The following is an 18,220-nucleotide window of genomic DNA, read 5'->3' on the forward strand; positions in this document are numbered from 1 at the left end:
TATGACAGGTGGCATGTAAACATACTGCAAATAAATACATTTTCAAAATGAAGGACTTTTTGTGACGTCCCGTGGCAGAGTATCGGTGTGTTCTGTTTGTGTATGTCTCTCTCTCTCTCTCTTTCTGTCTCTCTCTCTCTCTATAATGTTGCAGGGTGGCTCCTCATCGTTGGACTCCTCCTCCCATGATTGGACTCCTCCCACTTCCTGCCATGATTGGCGGGCTATAACAGGGAAGAGGACTCAAAATGGCGTCTGCTTTGGGGCAAGAGGACGGTGTTGTTGGTGCTGTGAAGTGAAGGATTGTGACCAGAAGACAAGAATAACTTAGACTGCCCAGACCAGTTTTGTGTGTGTTTTGTTGTCCTTGTCTGTCCTTGTTTGTAATAAACGGTTAGCCATAAGTGTTGTCGCGTCATTTTAGAGTTTCTGCTCCTATGTCCTACTGGGGCAGTGGTGGCCTAGCGGTTAAGGAAGCGGCCCCGTAATCAGAAGGTTGCCGGTTCGAATCCCAATCCGCCAAGGTGCCACTGAGGTGCCACTGAGCAAAGCACCGTCCCCACACACTGCTCCCCGGGCGCCTGTCATGGCTGCCCACTGCTCACTCAGGGTGATGGGTTAAATGCAGAGGACAAATTTCACTGTGTGCACCGTGTGCTGTGCTGCTGTGTATCACATGTGACAATCACTTCACTTTGTATTTGTTATGTCCCTGACCCTAGACCAGGGACGTAACACTTTTTCAACATGCAACATAATTAAATGTTATTTTCATGTGAGCTTCAATTCAAATTTGGTCTATTGTATAATTGAGTTTGTAATTAATGTTCCTTTTTAATAGAAAAAAAATTAAGTGTGGTCTGGTCACAACAGGGCGGCCAGTTGGTGGTCGGTCAGCTCTGACAGCTCTGTCTTTTAATAGCACTTTTAATTCTCCTTTTCTCACCCATACTTCCTGTTAAACCCCGAGGGGTGTGCGACTTCCTGCCTAGCTTCCTGCATCAAACAAAAAGAGACAAGAAGGACAATCAGGTAGGTATGCTTTCTCTAATTAAGCATTTTATTACTAATGATTGACATTGCATAAAATCTGTTTGAACATGTTTGAATAAAAAAAAAAAAAAAAGAAAATATGTTTGGATAATTATTTGATAAATAAACCACTGAAGAGGTTTTTGTCCATAATGACTGATTTGCTATTGTTTTTATATATTAAAACATATATATATGTTACAATATATATATACATACATTTAGGACTAGTGGTGTAGTGGAACTTTCACTAACAGTTACGAGGGTGAAAAAACGTATAAATGGCCTACATACTCTTTTACAAAGTGTTTTTTCTTTTCTAGGACTATTTATTTGCTTATTTGTACATGGAACGTTTTATATTATACAGTCGACATATTGTCTGAGCTAATGTTTTTTTTCTCATGTACATGCACTTTTTTCTATCATGTACTGTCCACTTTCTGCCTTGACAATGTAAATTTCCCTCTTATCTTATCTCATCTTATCTTATCTTATCTTATCTTATCTTATTTGCTGACCTAAGAAACCTTTTTGACTGAGTTTTTTTTGTTGTTGATAAGCTTTTGGTTTCTACCCTAAGGATCTTCTGTAAAAGATGACGACTTATTCTCCTACTCTGAACCTTGGACTCCTCAGTCTCCTCTCTGGTACATGCATTCAGAAAACAATCTTGGGGTTTGTGATATTTTAGTTTGCACAGAATACCAAAAGGTGCAGCTATAGCATGCATCGGAACTGACACAGGAAAGTGCTTTGACCAGATCTTGCTTAAATTAATCATTTACAAGACGAGCAAGAGCTAATTTGGACAATGATGCAATGATGAGAGCATGGCGGTTTAGAAGTGTATATAAAAATATATTTTAGTTCCTCCACCTTTGCTATGTACTAAACACAACCAGCTACACACAATCAGCCAAACTATTTAAGCACATAGGAAAATCTAATCTGTACGATAATTATGACATGGTGCATGCATAGCACTCATATCTGACTGAGGTACAGTATGTGTACTGTACTGTGATTCTTTATTTTCTACATTGGCAGATTCTCACTGAAGGCATCAAAACTATGAATGAACATGTGGAGTTATGTACTTAACAAAAAAAGGTGAAATAACTGAAAACATGTTTTATATTCTAGTTTCTTTGCTCTGATTACTGCTTTGTACACTCTTGGCATTCTCTCGATGAGCTTCAAGAGGTCGTCACCTGAAATGCTTTCCCAACAGTCTTGAAGGAGTTCCCAGAGGTGTTTAGCACTTGTTGGCCCCTTTGCCTTCACTCTGCGGTCCAGTTCACCCCAAACCATCTGGATTGGGTTCAGGTCCGGTGACTGTGGAGGCCAGGTCTCCACTTTTTGTTAAGTACATAACTCCACATGTGTTCATTCATAGTTTTGATGCCTTCAGTGAGAATCTACCAACGTAAATGGTCATGAAAATAAAGAAAACACATTGAATGAGAAGGTGTGTCTACAAAATACACTTGTTCCTTTGTCCTAGCGTCCCTCATGCTGACATGTCACTGTGGTACGGTTCCACTGCCACAGTCTGTGCAGGCTGTGGAGGGGAGCTGTGTGCTGGTCCCCTGCCACACCGAATCCCACACCAGGGTGATCTGGTACATGTACCACATCCGAACCTGGCCAAAGGTTTACGATGTGAAAGATCGTGCAAATGTGATCGATCAGTTCAGAGAGCGCACGTCTGTGCCAGGAAGTGCCGACAAAGGAAACTGCACCCTTATGATTAAAAACGTGCAAAGAAGCGATAATGAAGTCAGCCTCTATGTGAACACCAACCCAGACACTGAGGGAAGGCAATACGACCCTGAAAGATTAGTCAAAATATTTGTTCAGAGTGAGTTCTTCCGCTGTGTTCTGAATGCATTTTGAATGGAGACGGTTTTATTATTTATGTACCAGTCAAACGTTCAGACACCCCTACTCATGTACGGGTCTTGCATTTTTCACATTATAGATCAAAATAAGCAATAATAGACAAATCCAAATACACCCTTCTCTTCTCTCCACCACCTTACATTGGATTTCTTACATTGGATTCTTCAAATTGGCCACCAGCTTAGTCTCCATAACCACCACAGAGTAGCGGCGTCCAAACTTTTGACTGGTAGTGCATTTCCTCAAGTTTAAAGCTTGATTTTATGCTATTTACATACTTACACTAAGTTTGTTAACACTTTATATGTAATGAATATAGCATGTATGCATTTTTTAGAGTACATGCACAGTTCAGACAGTTCCGCCTGTGTTGTGACCCCCTCCACAGCGAGACACAGCCCTGTGATAGATGCGCGGCCATCGCAGGTGGAAGGGGGCGATGTTCTTCTCAGTTGCAGCATCCTGCACTCCTGCCCCCCATCGCCCCCAGCGTTCCAGTGGAAGGGCCTGTCTGCAGACACCGGTTCTGTCTCTACACAAGAAGAGAGAATAGGGGTGTGGCGGACCATCGCCACGGCGGCGGTGAAGGCCACGCCCGAGCACAACGGAAAAGCGGTGCGTTGTGTCACCACAGTCAGTTCGGGATTTAGGGAGATGTCCAGATCAGTGATGCTGAATATACCATGTAAGTAAAATCAATTTATCATCTACATTGTTGTCAAAAAAACAAATGTGACACTGCTGACCTGATAAGTAATGATTTTCCCGCAGATGAAGTTGATTGTTAAATGCTTGCCATGTTTTTAACTATTGAATGTAAGTTGCTCTGGGGCTTCTGCTAAATATTTAATTAAATGTAAATGTTTTACAGATGCTCCAACAGCACTAAAAGTCTTAGTGGAAAAGGCTGCTGTGAAAGAGGGGGACAGTGTCACTCTGATATGTGACGTTAACAGCAACCCCACACCAACCCTGTACATGTGGAATATAATAAATGGGGGTGAAGTGAGTGAGCAGAAATCGACTGAGAAAAGCTTGTCAGTCAATGATGTGAGCAGAAGCATCTCTCTCACCTGCGCCGCTCGCAACTCCATCGGGTGGGGACGATCAGCCCGTCTGACCCTGGATGTTGACTGTGAGCATTAATCCTTCATTCACAAAATGCAAAAAAAAAAAAAATACATATTTAATCGGAATCCGAACACACACAATAAATTTTGTTCTCTGCCCATTGGTATCTCCCAGACAATGCATTTTACATTTACTGCATTTATCCAGACTTACAATCAATAGTCACAGGGTCAGTCCCCCTTGGTGTCATTCAGGGTTACGCGTCTTGTTTAGGGACACAATGGTGGTAAGCTGGAAACATAGGTGGGTGTGTTACTGTCACTGGCCGAGTTCGGGGACGCATTCGCAGGCATGCTTGGAGCGGGTGGAGTAGTCGTCGTACTGGGAGAGGAGGACCGGAGGCGCTTGGCCGGTGATAAGGCGGCCGGAGGTGAGCTGGAACGGGAGTGTGGCCGTGGAAGCGCCGCAGCGCGGCGGGGAGGGAATTCTGGCTCCGTGGGGGGTAATGGGGAAGATCGTATTAGCAAAAGGGGGCAGGCAAACTCAAGGTCAATGGCGGGCGAAGGTCGTGGTCACACTGGAGAATCAGATTAGAGATCGTCGTCACAAGAGGGGCAGGCAAAGTTCTAGGTCGGGGACAGGCAAAGGTCGTGGTCATGGAAATCAATCAGTCGGGCGTGGGAAAATAAGGCTGGCGTCTATGGGAATAAATTCGTCAAAGAGCGGGCAGTGTCTCCTCAGTGTCATCTAGCTTTTATACTTGGTGCTGCCCGCTCTCACTTCCGTTTCCGGGTTGCCGTCTCCCCGGCTTGTCTAGCACTCTCTGGTGGGCTGGAGGTGTATTGGCCGTGACAGAGCCCCCCCTCCTAGGCCCGGCACCTGACGGGCCCGGCCTATCAGGGTGTCGGTCGTGGAAGTCTAGGAGCAGGGCAGAGTGCGTGGGATGGCCAACTGGTATGCCACTGGGTTGACACGTCGGGTCACCCGGAACGGACCAATGAAGCGGGGTCCTAGCTTTCTGGGGCTGGATGACATGGGCAGGCCTCGAGTGGAGACCCAAACCCTGTCACCGCGGTGGTACACGAGGCCTGGTCGCCGATGTCGGTCTGCCTGTCGTTTCATGCGCTCAGCAGTTCGGTTAAGGACCCGGTGAACTTGGGACCAGATTTTATGGAGTTGACGGAGTCGGCTGTTGACTGCCAACACCGGTCCCTCGACCATGGGTGTGGGGAACCACGTGGGTCTGAGGCCGGTGACCACCTCGAAGGGGGAACGTTCTGTGGCCGAGGAGCAGTGTTGGTTCCGCGCGAGCTCCGCCAAGAGGAGGTGTTGGGACCAGGAGGTGGGTCGGGCTGAGCAGTAACAGCGGAGGTATGTCTCCATCTCCTGGTTGACCCTCTCAGTCTGGCCATTGGATTGGGGGTAGTACCCAGTCAACAGACTGACCGACACCCCCAGTTGTCCCCAGAAGTGACGCCAGAACCTGGCGATGAACTGGGGGGCCCCGGTCCGAGAGGAGGTCCATTGGTGGTCCGAACTGCCGTACCACTTCCTGGATGACTACGTTGGCGGTTTGGGCAGCTGTAGGGAGTCCCGGCAGGGCGATGAACTGGGCCATCTTGGAAAACCAGTCGACCAGCACCATAATGGTGGTCATACCCCTGGATCTTGGCAGTCCCGTGACAAAATCCAGTGAGACATAGGACCATGGGCGATGGGGGCGAGGCAGGGGAAGTAGGAGGCCTTGTGGTCTCTGCGTGTTCGCTTTGTGAGATGCGCAGGTAGGGCAGGCTCCGACATATGCCTGTACATCCGTGACTAGGCCCGGCCACCAAAACGTCCGGCGAATATTGGCGAGGGTGCGCTGACGTCCTGGGTGCCCGGCCAGTGGGGCATCATGCCCCCATTGTAGGATGCGTGGACGGAGAGGGGGTGAGACGTACGTGAGGTTGGGAGGCAGGGTTCGAGGTGGGGGGTGGTGTGCATGATCGGCAATTACGTCTTGCATGAGGGTCCAGTGCACAGGGGCAAGTAGAAAGGGCTGTGAGAGTATGGGAGAGGACGGATTGTCCTCCGTCTCCGGGATGTATTGGCGGGACAGGGCATCCGCCTTCGCATTTTTTGTGCCAGGGATATAGGACACAGTGAACTCGAACCACGTGAAGAACAGAGCCCATCGTGCTTGCCGTGGGTTGAGGCGTTGGGCATTTTGGAGATACGCCAGATTCTTGTGGTCAGTCAGGACTAAAAAGGGGTGGACTGCCCCCTCCAGCCAATGGCGCCACTCCTCCAGAGCTAGTTTTATAGCCAGGAGTTCCCGGTTCCCGACATCATAATTTTGCTCAGCAGGATTGAGTCGCCGGGAGAAGGCGGCGCAGGGGTGCACTTTGTTGTCCTGGGGATTACGTTGTGACAGGACTGCTCCTAACCCTAGACTAGAGGAATCAACTTCAACGATGAATGGGAGTTGGGGGTCTGGATGGAGCAGGATGGGAGCCGTGGTGAAGAGATGTTTTAACTTGGTGAATGCCTGCTGAGCCAGGGGGTTCCACCGGAGTGTGGTGGGTTTGTCCTTGAGGAGGGAAGTCATGGGTTGGGCAACTTTGCTGAAATTGCGGATGAATTGGCGGTAGAAGTTGGCGAATCCCAGGAATTGTTGGAGGTGTCGGATGGTGGTGGGCACTGGCCAATCAGCGACTGCTGTGGTCTTGACCGGGTCCATGGCGATTCCTTGGGGACTGATGTGGAAGCCCAGGAAGGAAATTTCGGTGGCATGGAAAGTGCTCTTTTCCAACTTGATGAACAGACGGTTCTGTAGGAGACGCTGGAGGACTTTTCTGATATGGGAGATGTGGGTCGAGAGGTTGGGTGAGTAAATGAGGATGTCGTCTAGATAGACAAACACAAACCGGTCTAACATGTCCCTGAGGACGTCACTGACAAGCGCCTGGAATGCGGCTGGGCTGTTGGATAGGCCAAAGGGCATGACCAGATATTCATAGTGTTCTGATGGTGTGATGAAGCCGGTCTTCCACTCGTCCCCCTCCCGTATCCGAACGAGGTGGTATGCATTCCGGAGGTCCAGTTTGGTGAAGATGGTGGCTCCTGACAGTAGTTCGAATGCGGTATTCAGGAGTGGGAGTGGGTACCGGTTTTTCTTGGTTACCGCGTTCAGTTTCCTATAATCGATGCATGGTCGCAGTCCCCTGTCCTTCTTCCCCACAAAAAAGAATGGGGCGGCGGCTGGAGAGGTGGAAGGACGGATTATGCCACTAGCCAGGGATGCTGTAATGTACTCGTCCATCACCTTTCGCTCCAGAAGCGAGAGCGAGTACAGCCGGCCTCGTGGTGGTAAGGCGCCGGGGAGCAGATGGATCGCCAGGTCATAAGGCCTATGGGGGGGCAGCTCCGCCGCCTTGTCCTTATCAAAGACTGCGGCAAGGTCATTGTAACAGTCGGGGACCCCCAGAGATGCGGAGGTGGCGTTATGTGGAGATCGGGACGTGGCCTCTGCTGGCTTCTCGGTCTACTCGTCTTCAATGGGTGTGTTTTCAGTCGGTGGGCGTGGTTTGGTCATGGTTGCACCTGGAAGCGGAGTTAACGTGGGGTTGGGTTGAATAGGGGCAGATTGCGGTCTGTGGGCATAGTGGTTGCCGTTGTGGACTGGGGTTTTGGGCCTAGGCAGTGAGCATGGCATGGATTGAGGGGCGTGGCCAAGTCTCACCGTTGCTATGTGTGTGGACCTAGAGCAGTTTGGGGGTGTGGCCTGACTGAGTTGGTGGTGGGTGCATTGGCGTCCCCACTGTTTGATGGTGCCCCTGGGCCAGTCAATATGGTCTCATGGGTGGTCAGCCACGGGTAACCTAACACTATGGGGTCATGGGGTGTTGTGGTTAGGTAGAATATAATTCTTTCCACATGGTTGGGCTCAAGGCAGACGAGAAGGGGTTTGGTTTGGTAAAGTACTTGCCCTGAGCCCACCGGGCTGCCATCCAGTCCCATAACCGCGCGTGGTGGATCACACCGGGAGACTGGGAGCTTGAGTCGGGTGGCCAGGTCAATGTCGATTAAGTTCATGGCCGCGCCGGAGTCCACCAGTGCTCGCCTCTGATGTTGGCCGGGTCTGGGTTTCTTCCAGCAGATGATGATAGGAAGTGAGCAGCGGGTGGTGGCTCTGGGAAGTGCCTTGGTGCTCCCCCGGGGGCTCTGAACCTGGGGCAAGTGGAGGGGGTTTCCCGATGGCCGTGGTTTGATTCGGCGGTTTAGACAGGCAGCGCTGAGGTGGTTTGGGCCTCTGCAGTAGTAGCAGAGTTTCTGCTCCTCTCTTCGTTTTCATTCCTGGGGAGGGAGCGGGGGTCGGGCTCGGCTCATTTGCATGGGTTCTTCAGATGCGTGGTGGGGCGGAGCCCTAGGGGCGTCATGCTGGCGCGCGGCGAGGGCACAGTGGAAAGGGGCGTGGCTACGCCGTTCTTGGTCGCGCTCAGCGTGACGTCTGTCTATGGACGTGGCCAGCGTGATTATACTGTCCAGCGTGGTTCCCCAATCGCGATTTACCATCTCGTCTTTCACCGCCTCCCGGAGGCCGTGGTAGAACGCGGCGGGGAGCGCGGCGTCAGTCCACTCACTGTCGTTCGCCAGGATTCGAAATTCAATTGCGTAATCGCTCACGCTCCGATTTCCCTGACGTAACGACATGAGCTGCAGAGACGCCGCACGTCGCCCGGTCTCACCCTGAAACACGATCTGGAGGCGGTCCAGGAAGGCGGGGACAGACAGACAGATCGGGTCGCGCTGCTCCACCAGCGGTGTTACCCACTCCAGCGCGCGTCCGGTCAGCCGCGTAATAATATACGCGACCGCAGTTTCTTCATCAGGGAGGTGGGCGGCTTGGAGGCGGAGAAGCAGCCGGCACTGCGTGATAAATCCGCGACAGCTTCTGGAATCCCCGTCGTAAAGCGGCGGCGGGGCCAATCCAGCCAGGGTGGACATACGCAAATCCGAAGTGGGAACTGCAGGACCGGGACAGCTGGACTGGGACTGCAACGAGTGGACGTGGGCCGAAAGATCAGCGAGAGCGGAGCTGATCTGTATTAGTGCGCGCTGCTGCTGGAGCTGCGTGTCTTGGTGATCCTGGATAGAAACGTGCTGCTGCTGCAGGAACACGGTCACCTGAGCCAGCGTGGTTGCCATGTCTGCTGCGTCAGGAGATGGCCCGCTCTTACTGTCACTGGCCGAGTTCGGGGACGCATTCGCAGGCATGCTTGGAGCGGGTGGAGTAGTCGTCGTACTGGGAGAGGAGGACCGGAGGCGCTTGGCCGGTGATAAGGCGGCCGGAGGTGAGCTGGAACGGGAGTGTGGCCGTGGAAGCGCCGCAGCGCGGCGGGGAGGGAACTCTGGCTCCGTGGGGGGTAATGGGGAAGATCGTATTAGCAAAAGGGGGCAGGCAAACTCAAGGTCAATGGCGGGCGAAGGTCGTGGTCACACTGGAGAATCAGATTAGAGATCGTCGTCACAAGAGGGGCAGGCAAAGTTCTAGGTCGGGGACAGGCAAAGGTCGTGGTCATGGAAATCAATCAGTCGGGCGTGGGAAAATAAGGCTGGCGTCTATGGGAATAAATTCGTCAAAGAGCGGGCAGTGTCTCCTCAGTGTCATCTAGCTTTTATACTTGGTGCTGCCCGCTCTCACTTCCGTTTCCGGGTTGCCGTCTCCCCGGCTTGTCTAGCACTCTCTGGTGGGCTGGAGGTGTATTGGCCGTGACAGTTACCCACTAGGCCACTACTACCCTACAATTTATAGCATAAAAAAACAAACAAAATGATGTATCATTAGAATAATCTTATTTAGCCACTCTCAGCAGTGCGACAACCACAAATACAAAATTGTCATAACCTCGCTCCTCATTTCAACATCATTGCAGCTGAGTTGACAACATACTGGACAGACCTGTTTGTGATGTGAACCAAAATTTTAAACTAACACATTTAGGGCAGCTACTAATGATTATTAATGATTATCTGTCGATTTTCTTTTTATTAAAGAAAATCGAGCATTAATTTCTTTATCCAAAAACAGAACTAAAATCTTTAGAAAATGCACAAGCATGTTGCTCCTTGAGCTGTTATAATAATAACAAAATAAAACAAAAATGGACTAACACAAAAAGCATACACATGTATTCTTCACATATGCCAAATATAGACTTTTTTTAAAAAACCTCAGCTGCCAGAACAATAAATAATTTATATTAAAAAAGAACAATACAAATCAGAAAATTTAACAGGTTTTGTTTGAATGTCAGAACTTCTCTACACTACACTGCAAATGCACACACTCACAGACGAACATACTCACAAACTCTCACATGTACACACTGACACTCTCTCTCCCTTTGTTCAGACACTTTTCATTGCAATGCAACAATGTGAGCATGTCCACATGCTCCTGGCTCAGGCTTGGTATTTTCTTTGAGGCTTTGAGGCTCAGATGGTGTTGATGTGGCACTGATGCAGACGTAAGAAGTGAAGTGACTGAACCATCACCATTGGTGAAACACAGTGTGAAAGGGGAGCTATGAGGCGCTGAACTCTGCAGGCATCGGTGCAGGAGGGAGACTGAGTATGTTCACTCTGCTCCGCCCTCAACTTTGAGGTTCTTTTAATAATGAAATGTCACAGAGTCGCACAACACAACGAATCGATTAGGAAATTCCGACTATTTTTGTAATCGATTTTTATCGATGCGCTATCGCAGTCCTAAACACACTTACTTACTAGAATCAGTACGAAGTGCTTTGTAGCTGGGCTTGTTTTTTGGCTGAAAGTGGAATATCACTAAGTGCTCTTTTCGGCATGCACTAAGTATTCCTGAGTTTGAAAACATTAAAATGTTCATTCAAAAATTATTGGTGCCCCACCCCAATTATGTGGCCAGGCCAGGTTTTGCTGGGTAGCAGTGGTGGCCTAGTGGACTAAGGAAATAGACTTGTAATCTGAAGGTTGCGGGTTCAAATCCCTAACCACCGTGGTGTTATTGAGGTCCCCTTGAGCAATGTACCATCCCCACACACTGCTACCCAAGGACATGTTTCTTTGTGCGTCACCGTGTGCTGTGCTGCAGTGTATCATAGTTCACAATTACTTCACTTTCACGCTGTTCCACATCCTTTGTGTTCCTGGTTACCTTGGTTTTGGTCCACTGTAATTTTTTTATAAATGTTCCTGGATGTTTTGAGTCTGTGTGTGAGTCCCTGTCACCCGGTGTGTGGGTCCCTGTCACCTGGTGTGTTTGCTGCCTCGTATTAAATCCCCATTCCTGTTTGAGTCAAGGCTTTGGCGTCCTCGCTGCCCTGGGACGCCGTGACAGAATGCACGCACCAAGACTTGAAACATGCAGGGTACATTTATACTGATATACAAATGGCAACAATCAAGGTAATCAGGAACACAAAGGACACGGAACACCAGGAAAATCTGGCCCAGAGTGACAGGTAATGTTCGGGCCATGAAAAAATACGCATTGTTTCTCAAAATGCACATTGTGTCACAAACAACAGGGATGCGGTTCTGTGATCCAGTTAGTAGCTCATACAGCGTTTTTTTCCTTTTTTCTACAGTCGCCCCTTCCATCTTGCCAAACTCTTCTTGCACTGAGAGGGGTGGCATACTGAAATGCGTTTGCCTGGCACAGTCCCGTCCTGAGGCCAGCATCACCTGGTTGATGGACGGAAACCAGTCCTTCACTTTAGACAGTACACAAAAGGGAGAAGTGAAATCTGCTACCCTGACAGGGACAATCAAACTTACACCTAACGTGAACGTGTCCTGCACAGCAGTGAATACCCATGGCACTGCCACCCTGGTTATGCCAGTGTGGCCACACCAGACGACCCAAACATGGATTGGGACAGGTTCATCATCATCATCATCATCATCTAAATGTGATGAAAAGAAATCTCTTTCTAATCTCCCTCTCTTTCTCTCTCTTATTAGAGTATCTATGGATTATAGTGTCAGTGTGTGGAGTAACTCTCCTGGGTTTTGTGACATGTCTGTGCATCAGGCAGAAGAGAAGGAAGTACTGTGACATCATTCTGTTAATAACTCGGTATAGCAGCTTTGTTGTCTGACATGACTGTCTGCTTCAGAATTCACAGGGATTCCACCAATGCACTCGCTACGTTGGAAACCCCTCTAAGGTAATCCCTTAATCTCATTAGGAATTTCATTTAGCCTTAAATAATTTGAAAAGACAGCATCTGTTACCCATTCTCACACAGAGGGAAACTCGCCAAGGTAGAAGGTGACCAAGGAACGCAGGACATTGACAATATCTACAAAAATTGCAATAGCCATATGTCAGACCCAATCTATGATTATGACATACAGCACTGTTATGGGAACTATTGCCCTGCAGGCAATGAACAGGTAATGAACTCCTTTTACAATATAAGGGCCATCTTTTCTTTGCGTTATATAAGACGCAGTGTATGGGGCATGTTCAGATTTTTTTACTAATTTACTAAATATAGTAAACCAATAGTTAAAAAACAACGAGATTGAAATATTGTTTTTCACATTATAGAATTTTTTTTTTTTTTTAAAGCTGCTGTTTGATTAACTTGGCTGCATACCAATTAATAAGCTGAATGAAAGAAAAAAATCGTAAAGTGGAAAATGTGAGATCAGTGACTTTTTATCACTAAGCTCGTAATTATTTTTGGAATATACATTAAATATCTCTGAAACAGTATTATTATTGGCTAGTTTTGCTCAAGTGAGATGGATACCGCCTCTATTTCCATCCTTTTTCCAAACCAGAAAGTCAAATTCAAAGTCAACTTGTTCAACTTGCAATGGAATTCAGAGGTAATTAAAATAGAACATAGGGGCGAAACAATCAGTTCTGTGTCCAAGTAGACCAGAAGACTGGTCAGAACAATTCACCTCGTTAAAGTGAAGTGACACTGCAGCACAGCACATGATGCATCACACAACAGGCGTCTGGGGAGCAGTGTGTGGGGATGGTGCTTTACTCAGTGGCACCTTGGCGGATCAGGAGTCAAACCGGCAACCTCCGGATTACGGGGCCACTTCCTTAACCACTAGGCCACCATTACATGTCGTTGGATGGCGGGAGGAGACCTGCAACAACACAGGAAGAACATCAAATTCCGCCCACACTAAGTCTCAGCCAGGATTCAAATTCACAACCACCATGCCAAGATCAATATACAGTTTATCAGTGCTTCGTCTTAAGCATTTCAATGGAGGAAATATATGAAATTAGTGAGCACACTTCACACACAATATATTTTATTTAATTGGATGGAAAATGTCCCAAGAAATACTTCTATGTCTTTAATGAGCTAGACCTATTTGTGTAGTTGTAGATAACAAGAAGCAATAATTCAGTAATATGTCATTTTTTCTCTTCTCCCTCTAGGAAGAACATGATTTTAACAACATCTACCTGAATGCCTAAATGCTATGAAGCCATAAGTGACTGATATTTAATCTGCCTTTATCTTATACAAGATAAGATACGATTATTGCTATGACAACAAAACATGTTTGGCAAGTCTTTGATATATTATTATTTTTTAATTATTATTTTAATTTTTTAATTTACACATACAGTGCGGCAAACAGGTTGTCCCAATTAAGTTGTCCCTCTTAAAAATATGAACGAGCTCTGTAATTTTCATCATAGGTCCACAACTGTGAAAGACAGGATGTAAAAAACATATTTTTATAATGGTGCAGAAAATAAGTATTTGATTAATTGCAAAAGTAAAGAAGAACTAAAAGATCATTGTGGCTGAGCTCCAGAAATGTGGTCCAGACATGGGAGAAAGTTGTAGAAAGTCAACCATCACTGCAGCCCTCCACCAGTCGGGGCTTAACTGTAAGTGGTATGTGTGCAGAAAACCAGGCACTGCTCATCACCTGTCCAATACTGTCCCTACAGTGAAGCATGGTGGTGGCAGCATCATACTGTGGGGGTGGGACAGGACAACTGGTTGCAATCGAGAAAAAGATGAATGCGGTCAAGTACAGGCATAAGTCCTGGACAAAAACCTTCTCCCGAGTGCTCAGGACCTCACACTGGGGCGAAGGTTTACCTTCCAACAAGACAATGACAATGAAGCACACAGCTAAAATAATGAAGGAGTGGCGTCACAACCTAAGTCAGCCTGAGCCCTGACTTAAACGTAATTGAGCATCTCTGGAGAGACCTAAAAATGGATGTCCACCAACGTTTACCATCCAACCTGCCAGAGCTGGAGAGGATCTGCAAGGAGGAATGGCAGAGGAAAGTAAAATCCCCAAATCCAGGTCTAAAAAACTTGTCGCATCTTTCCCAAAAAGACTCATGGCTGTATTAGATAAAAAAGAAAGCTTTTACTACTGAGCAAAGGGTCTGAAGACTCAGTTTTTCGTTGTTAGTATATCTGCAAAAATGTCAACAGTTCTGTGATTTTCTGTCAATACGGGGTGCTGTGTGTACAGGAAGAGGAAAAAATTACTTAAATGATTTTGGCAAATAGCTGCACTATAACAAAGTGTGAGTCTGTATACCTTTCATACCCATTATATATATATGTGTGTGTGTGTGTGTGTGTGTGTGTGTATAAAACACTTATATATGCAATAAAACATTTACAACAATGCTTCCGTTTTGGTTTCCAAATTTAACCAATAACAGAAAATGTGTAGCAGGACAGTTTATTTTTTGTGGAAGGGAAATGTCACACAGTTCAGGCCAGCAACATCATATGAAAAACTTCTATTGAATTCTTACGTATATTAATAATAAATAAATAAACAAATAAATGTTTAAGCAATATTCACAGATCGATCGGTCTCTAGTGTATAAAAACCTTCTTTTTTTTTTTTAAGTGTGCGATGGCCTATCGAAATGAGGCCTTTGCCAGGCAATGTGAGGAAAGGACACGATTTCACACATGAAACCGAGGGCCACCAGGCAGCCTGTCACAACACTGCCACCTACTGAGAAGATGCAGGAAAATAAGACGGAACAAACAGAACAAGTTATCGCACCTCAGCAGTTCACATCTACCAGCCACACAAACAGATGACAAAAGACATGCCATGTAGTAGTTCATTTATTCTTTATTCATTTTCAACAGCTTGGTTTGGGGATATATATTTATATATGTGTATATACTTATTGAATTGTGTAAAAAAAAAAAAAAAACGTTGTATTGCAAAGAATAGTTTTACATATTACCATAATACCAATGAAGTAACCGTTAAATCACATGAACAAAACAAAGATGATTGAAATCAAGTGAAATACAGCAGGAGGAAGAATGAGAAGATTAGATCCCTGATGTCCGGATGGATGGGAATTTTTACTGCTACTCCACAAACACTGATGCAACACACAACCACCAATTATTGCTTCATGTTTCCGACCCAAAGGCTCACATTTAAAGGTTAAAGTATATGTTGTGAGTGTGTGTATGTGTGTGTGCACGTGGTGAAGTGCTTTAGTTGTTTTTAACAGTGTTGGGGCTAAAGGCACAGATGCAGAGAGGGAAGGTGTGATGAGCCAGGAATAATTGTGTGTGTGTGTGTGGTGTAACAGATAAACCTGATCACTACATCACAACAATGTATGGACTTGGTCTTACTGTTTCCATATACTTGAATACACACACACACACACACACAATCTCTAAAAAACACCTTGGTTACACCTTGTAAAACAAGTTAGCCTGAGACACGATTGCCATCAGAATTCAACAGTTCAACTTACAACACAGAGTATGGCCATGTTGTCCTAGTTGATAAAATACAAATTAAATACATAATGTGCAAATTCAGATGACTTTTAATTGATAATTTTTCATGTGGTCAGATTTCAGAGACCACAAAAGGACATAAATGCATAGAATTTTCTAGAATAAGTTACCGTGACGACCCGACAGCCCATTTGCACATTTAAAACCAGGCAGCACCATCTAGTGGTGTTTCCTTAAATGACACTTTTCTTACTGATCGTGCTTATTTAACTAAATCTAATATATTGTTTGCACCAACACTAAAAGGGTAAACACAACCTTCCCTTTCTGCAAAACTGACACTCCACGCATTTTCATTTATCTTTCTAAAGCTTATTTTAAGGAGAGGTTATTGGTTCGTGTTCTGAGCCTGCAATACAGTTTTATCAGTTTAATAAGATTTAGCTGTACACCTCAAGAGATTTCATAAATTGCAGTACATGATGCATGGATTCTGAGATTAATTTCTGCTATGTGCTTTCATTTAATTAATGTTGAGTCAAGTTCAAGCTCAGTGATTCCCAAATAAGTGGCGTGAATGTTTTTTTTTTTTTTTTTTTGTCTTCCATCTGCCTTCTGGGCGTCGGAGAGGTCACGTAAGCATGAAAGTGCTTTTTGTATCAATCACTATATATATCCTGCTTTGAAGCAATGATTCTGGTCCAAACATTTCTTCAATACACTATTGAAGGAATGTCCAGCGGTAATAGAAACAGAAATGATGTTCATTGTGACATCTGATAATAAAAATGTAAAAAAAAAAAAAAAAAAAAAAAAATGCACAGAAAGCCCACATCAATATACCAATGGTCATTTACAGTGACACATTTACAATAAAGCAAAAAAATAAAAATAAAAAAATAGCAGTTCAGTGTCTGATATTTCTACCCAATCATTAAATTTATAAATATACATATTTTATAATTCAACAATCTAATCTACATTTTGTGCGTGCAGAATAGCTTGTCTGTAATGTAACTTTGGGATATGTACTGTAATAAATCAGCAAATTCACAACAGGGAAAAAAAAAAAAAAAAAAAAAACTTTTTTCCAAGAGGAATACAGGGCACTTGGTCCATTAGTGAAATCTCTATATTTAAAGGGGTTCACTTAAAAAATAAAATTATATAGAATACATTTCATCATCTTTATATACATGTTATGCCGCTTCCATTCACTCCTGCATAGCACTTGATATCTAGGACCTTGTGTCAACACAACAAGGACTTTTTTTTTTTTTTTAAAACAATCAAAAATTCTATGACCCAGTGGCAACTGCCTGTAATGCACTGATTCAGCCAGGACCCAAAACTCACACCAGCAGAGTGAAAGATGAACGGTGAAGCAAGTAGAGTCAAGGTAAACAAAATAAGACAATAAAACCAGAAGGTAATTATAATAAAAAGCTTTACAAAAACACATTGATTCAAACTGAATTTTTAATTCTAAACGAAGACTCAATAATGAAGACAATTTCTTCATACCCACATTCTGTAAACATCCATGAGTTAACATTACTTCCAAAAGGAACCGAGAGAGAAAAAATAAGAGGCCAACCGTATAAACAGGCACAAATAAAATGATGAACAGCTATATTGGGGCAGTGGTGGCCTAGCGGTTAAGGAAGCGACCCCTGTAATCAGAAGGTTGCCGGTTCGAATCCCGTTCCGCCAAGGTACCACTGACTGAGGTGCCACTGAGCAAAGGTGCCACTGCTCCCCGGCCGCCCACTGCTCACTCAGGGTGATGGGTTAAATGCAGAAGAAATTTCACTGTGTGCACCGTGTGCTGTGCTGCTGTGTACCACAATGACAATCACTTTAATTTAATTTAATAAAACACTACTGCTGATGAGGCACTGAGAAAGGTTCATGATCAGCATAATTTGATTTAAATTATAAAAAGTGGTCACATCGATATATTGTATGGTCGGCTCGGATATATTTAATTATTATTTTTTTGGTTCTGGAAACTAAATCCTCTGCCTGCGTGTATGTGTGTGTGTGTGTGTGTGTGTGTGTGTGTGTGTGATCTGGTGCGAAGCTCAGGCGACATCACGTGGGTCCCACCAATCCACCAGATGCTTGGCTGGCCAGGGGATGAGCAGTGGGGCTGGTCTCATATTGCTTTAGCAGCATACGCGCACACAACAACAAAAGCATACCACAGAGTGGCTGAAATGCCCAAAGTGAAGATGAACAGGCGAAATAAGGCAAAAACTTTTTTTCTTTGTATACAGAAAAACTGATTGATAAGAAAACAGAAAGAATTAATCCAAGAAGAACAAAGAACAGTCTGAACCTTGGTTAATGCATAGTTCTGTTCCATGGTTTGTCCTGGTGTAACGTTCTTTGAACAAATAAAAGAAAAACCCACCACCAAAATAGCAGCATCTGCCTTTTTG

The 18,220-nt window shown here is 45.5% G+C and overlaps 1 protein-coding gene across 8 annotated transcripts; it reads left to right on the plus strand.

Annotated features, from left to right (window-relative positions):
• The first annotated feature begins 991 nt into the window (after positions 1-991).
• Positions 992-14,049, plus strand: LOC114791285 (myelin-associated glycoprotein-like). 8 transcript variants are annotated; one of them, XR_003749966.1, is made up of 11 exons: positions 992-1,032; positions 1,616-1,682; positions 2,540-2,896; positions 3,326-3,622; positions 3,809-4,072; positions 11,622-11,915; positions 11,998-12,082; positions 12,153-12,203; positions 12,285-12,432; positions 13,451-13,581; positions 13,976-14,029. XR_003749966.1 is itself a non-coding variant. In XM_028981987.1 (10 exons), the coding sequence occupies exons 2-10, from the start codon at positions 1,631-1,633 to the stop codon at positions 13,487-13,489; spliced, it is 1,587 nt and encodes a 528-aa protein (XP_028837820.1). In that variant the 5' UTR covers positions 992-1,032; positions 1,616-1,630; the 3' UTR covers positions 13,490-14,049. The 8 variants fall into 8 exon arrangements, 6 of the variants coding, with proteins under 6 accessions (XP_028837820.1, XP_028837822.1, XP_028837819.1 ...); XR_003749967.1 differs by lacking the exon at positions 12,285-12,432; XM_028981987.1 differs by having other exon boundaries at positions 13,451-14,049.
• Positions 14,050-18,220: the final 4,171 nt, after the last annotated feature.

This window comes from Denticeps clupeoides, chromosome 5 (assembly GCF_900700375.1).
Source record: "Denticeps clupeoides chromosome 5, fDenClu1.1, whole genome shotgun sequence".
NCBI classification, from domain to species: Eukaryota; Metazoa; Chordata; class Actinopteri; order Clupeiformes; family Denticipitidae; genus Denticeps; species Denticeps clupeoides.

What these genes read in the sequence shown, in the direction of transcription:
- LOC114791285 (XM_028981986.1), top strand. Translation starts at nt 1,631, where the DNA reads ATGACGACTTATTCTCCTACTCTGAACCTTGGACTCCTCAGTCTCCTC. An exon ending in ACTCCTCAGTCTCCTCTCTG is followed by an intron (nt 1,683 to 2,539) that starts GTACATGCATTC and finishes CCTTTGTCCTAG; the next exon opens with CGTCCCTCATGCTGACATGT. An exon ending in CCAAACATGGATTGGGACAG is followed by an intron (nt 11,916 to 11,997) that starts GTTCATCATCAT and finishes CTCTCTTATTAG; the next exon opens with AGTATCTATGGATTATAGTG.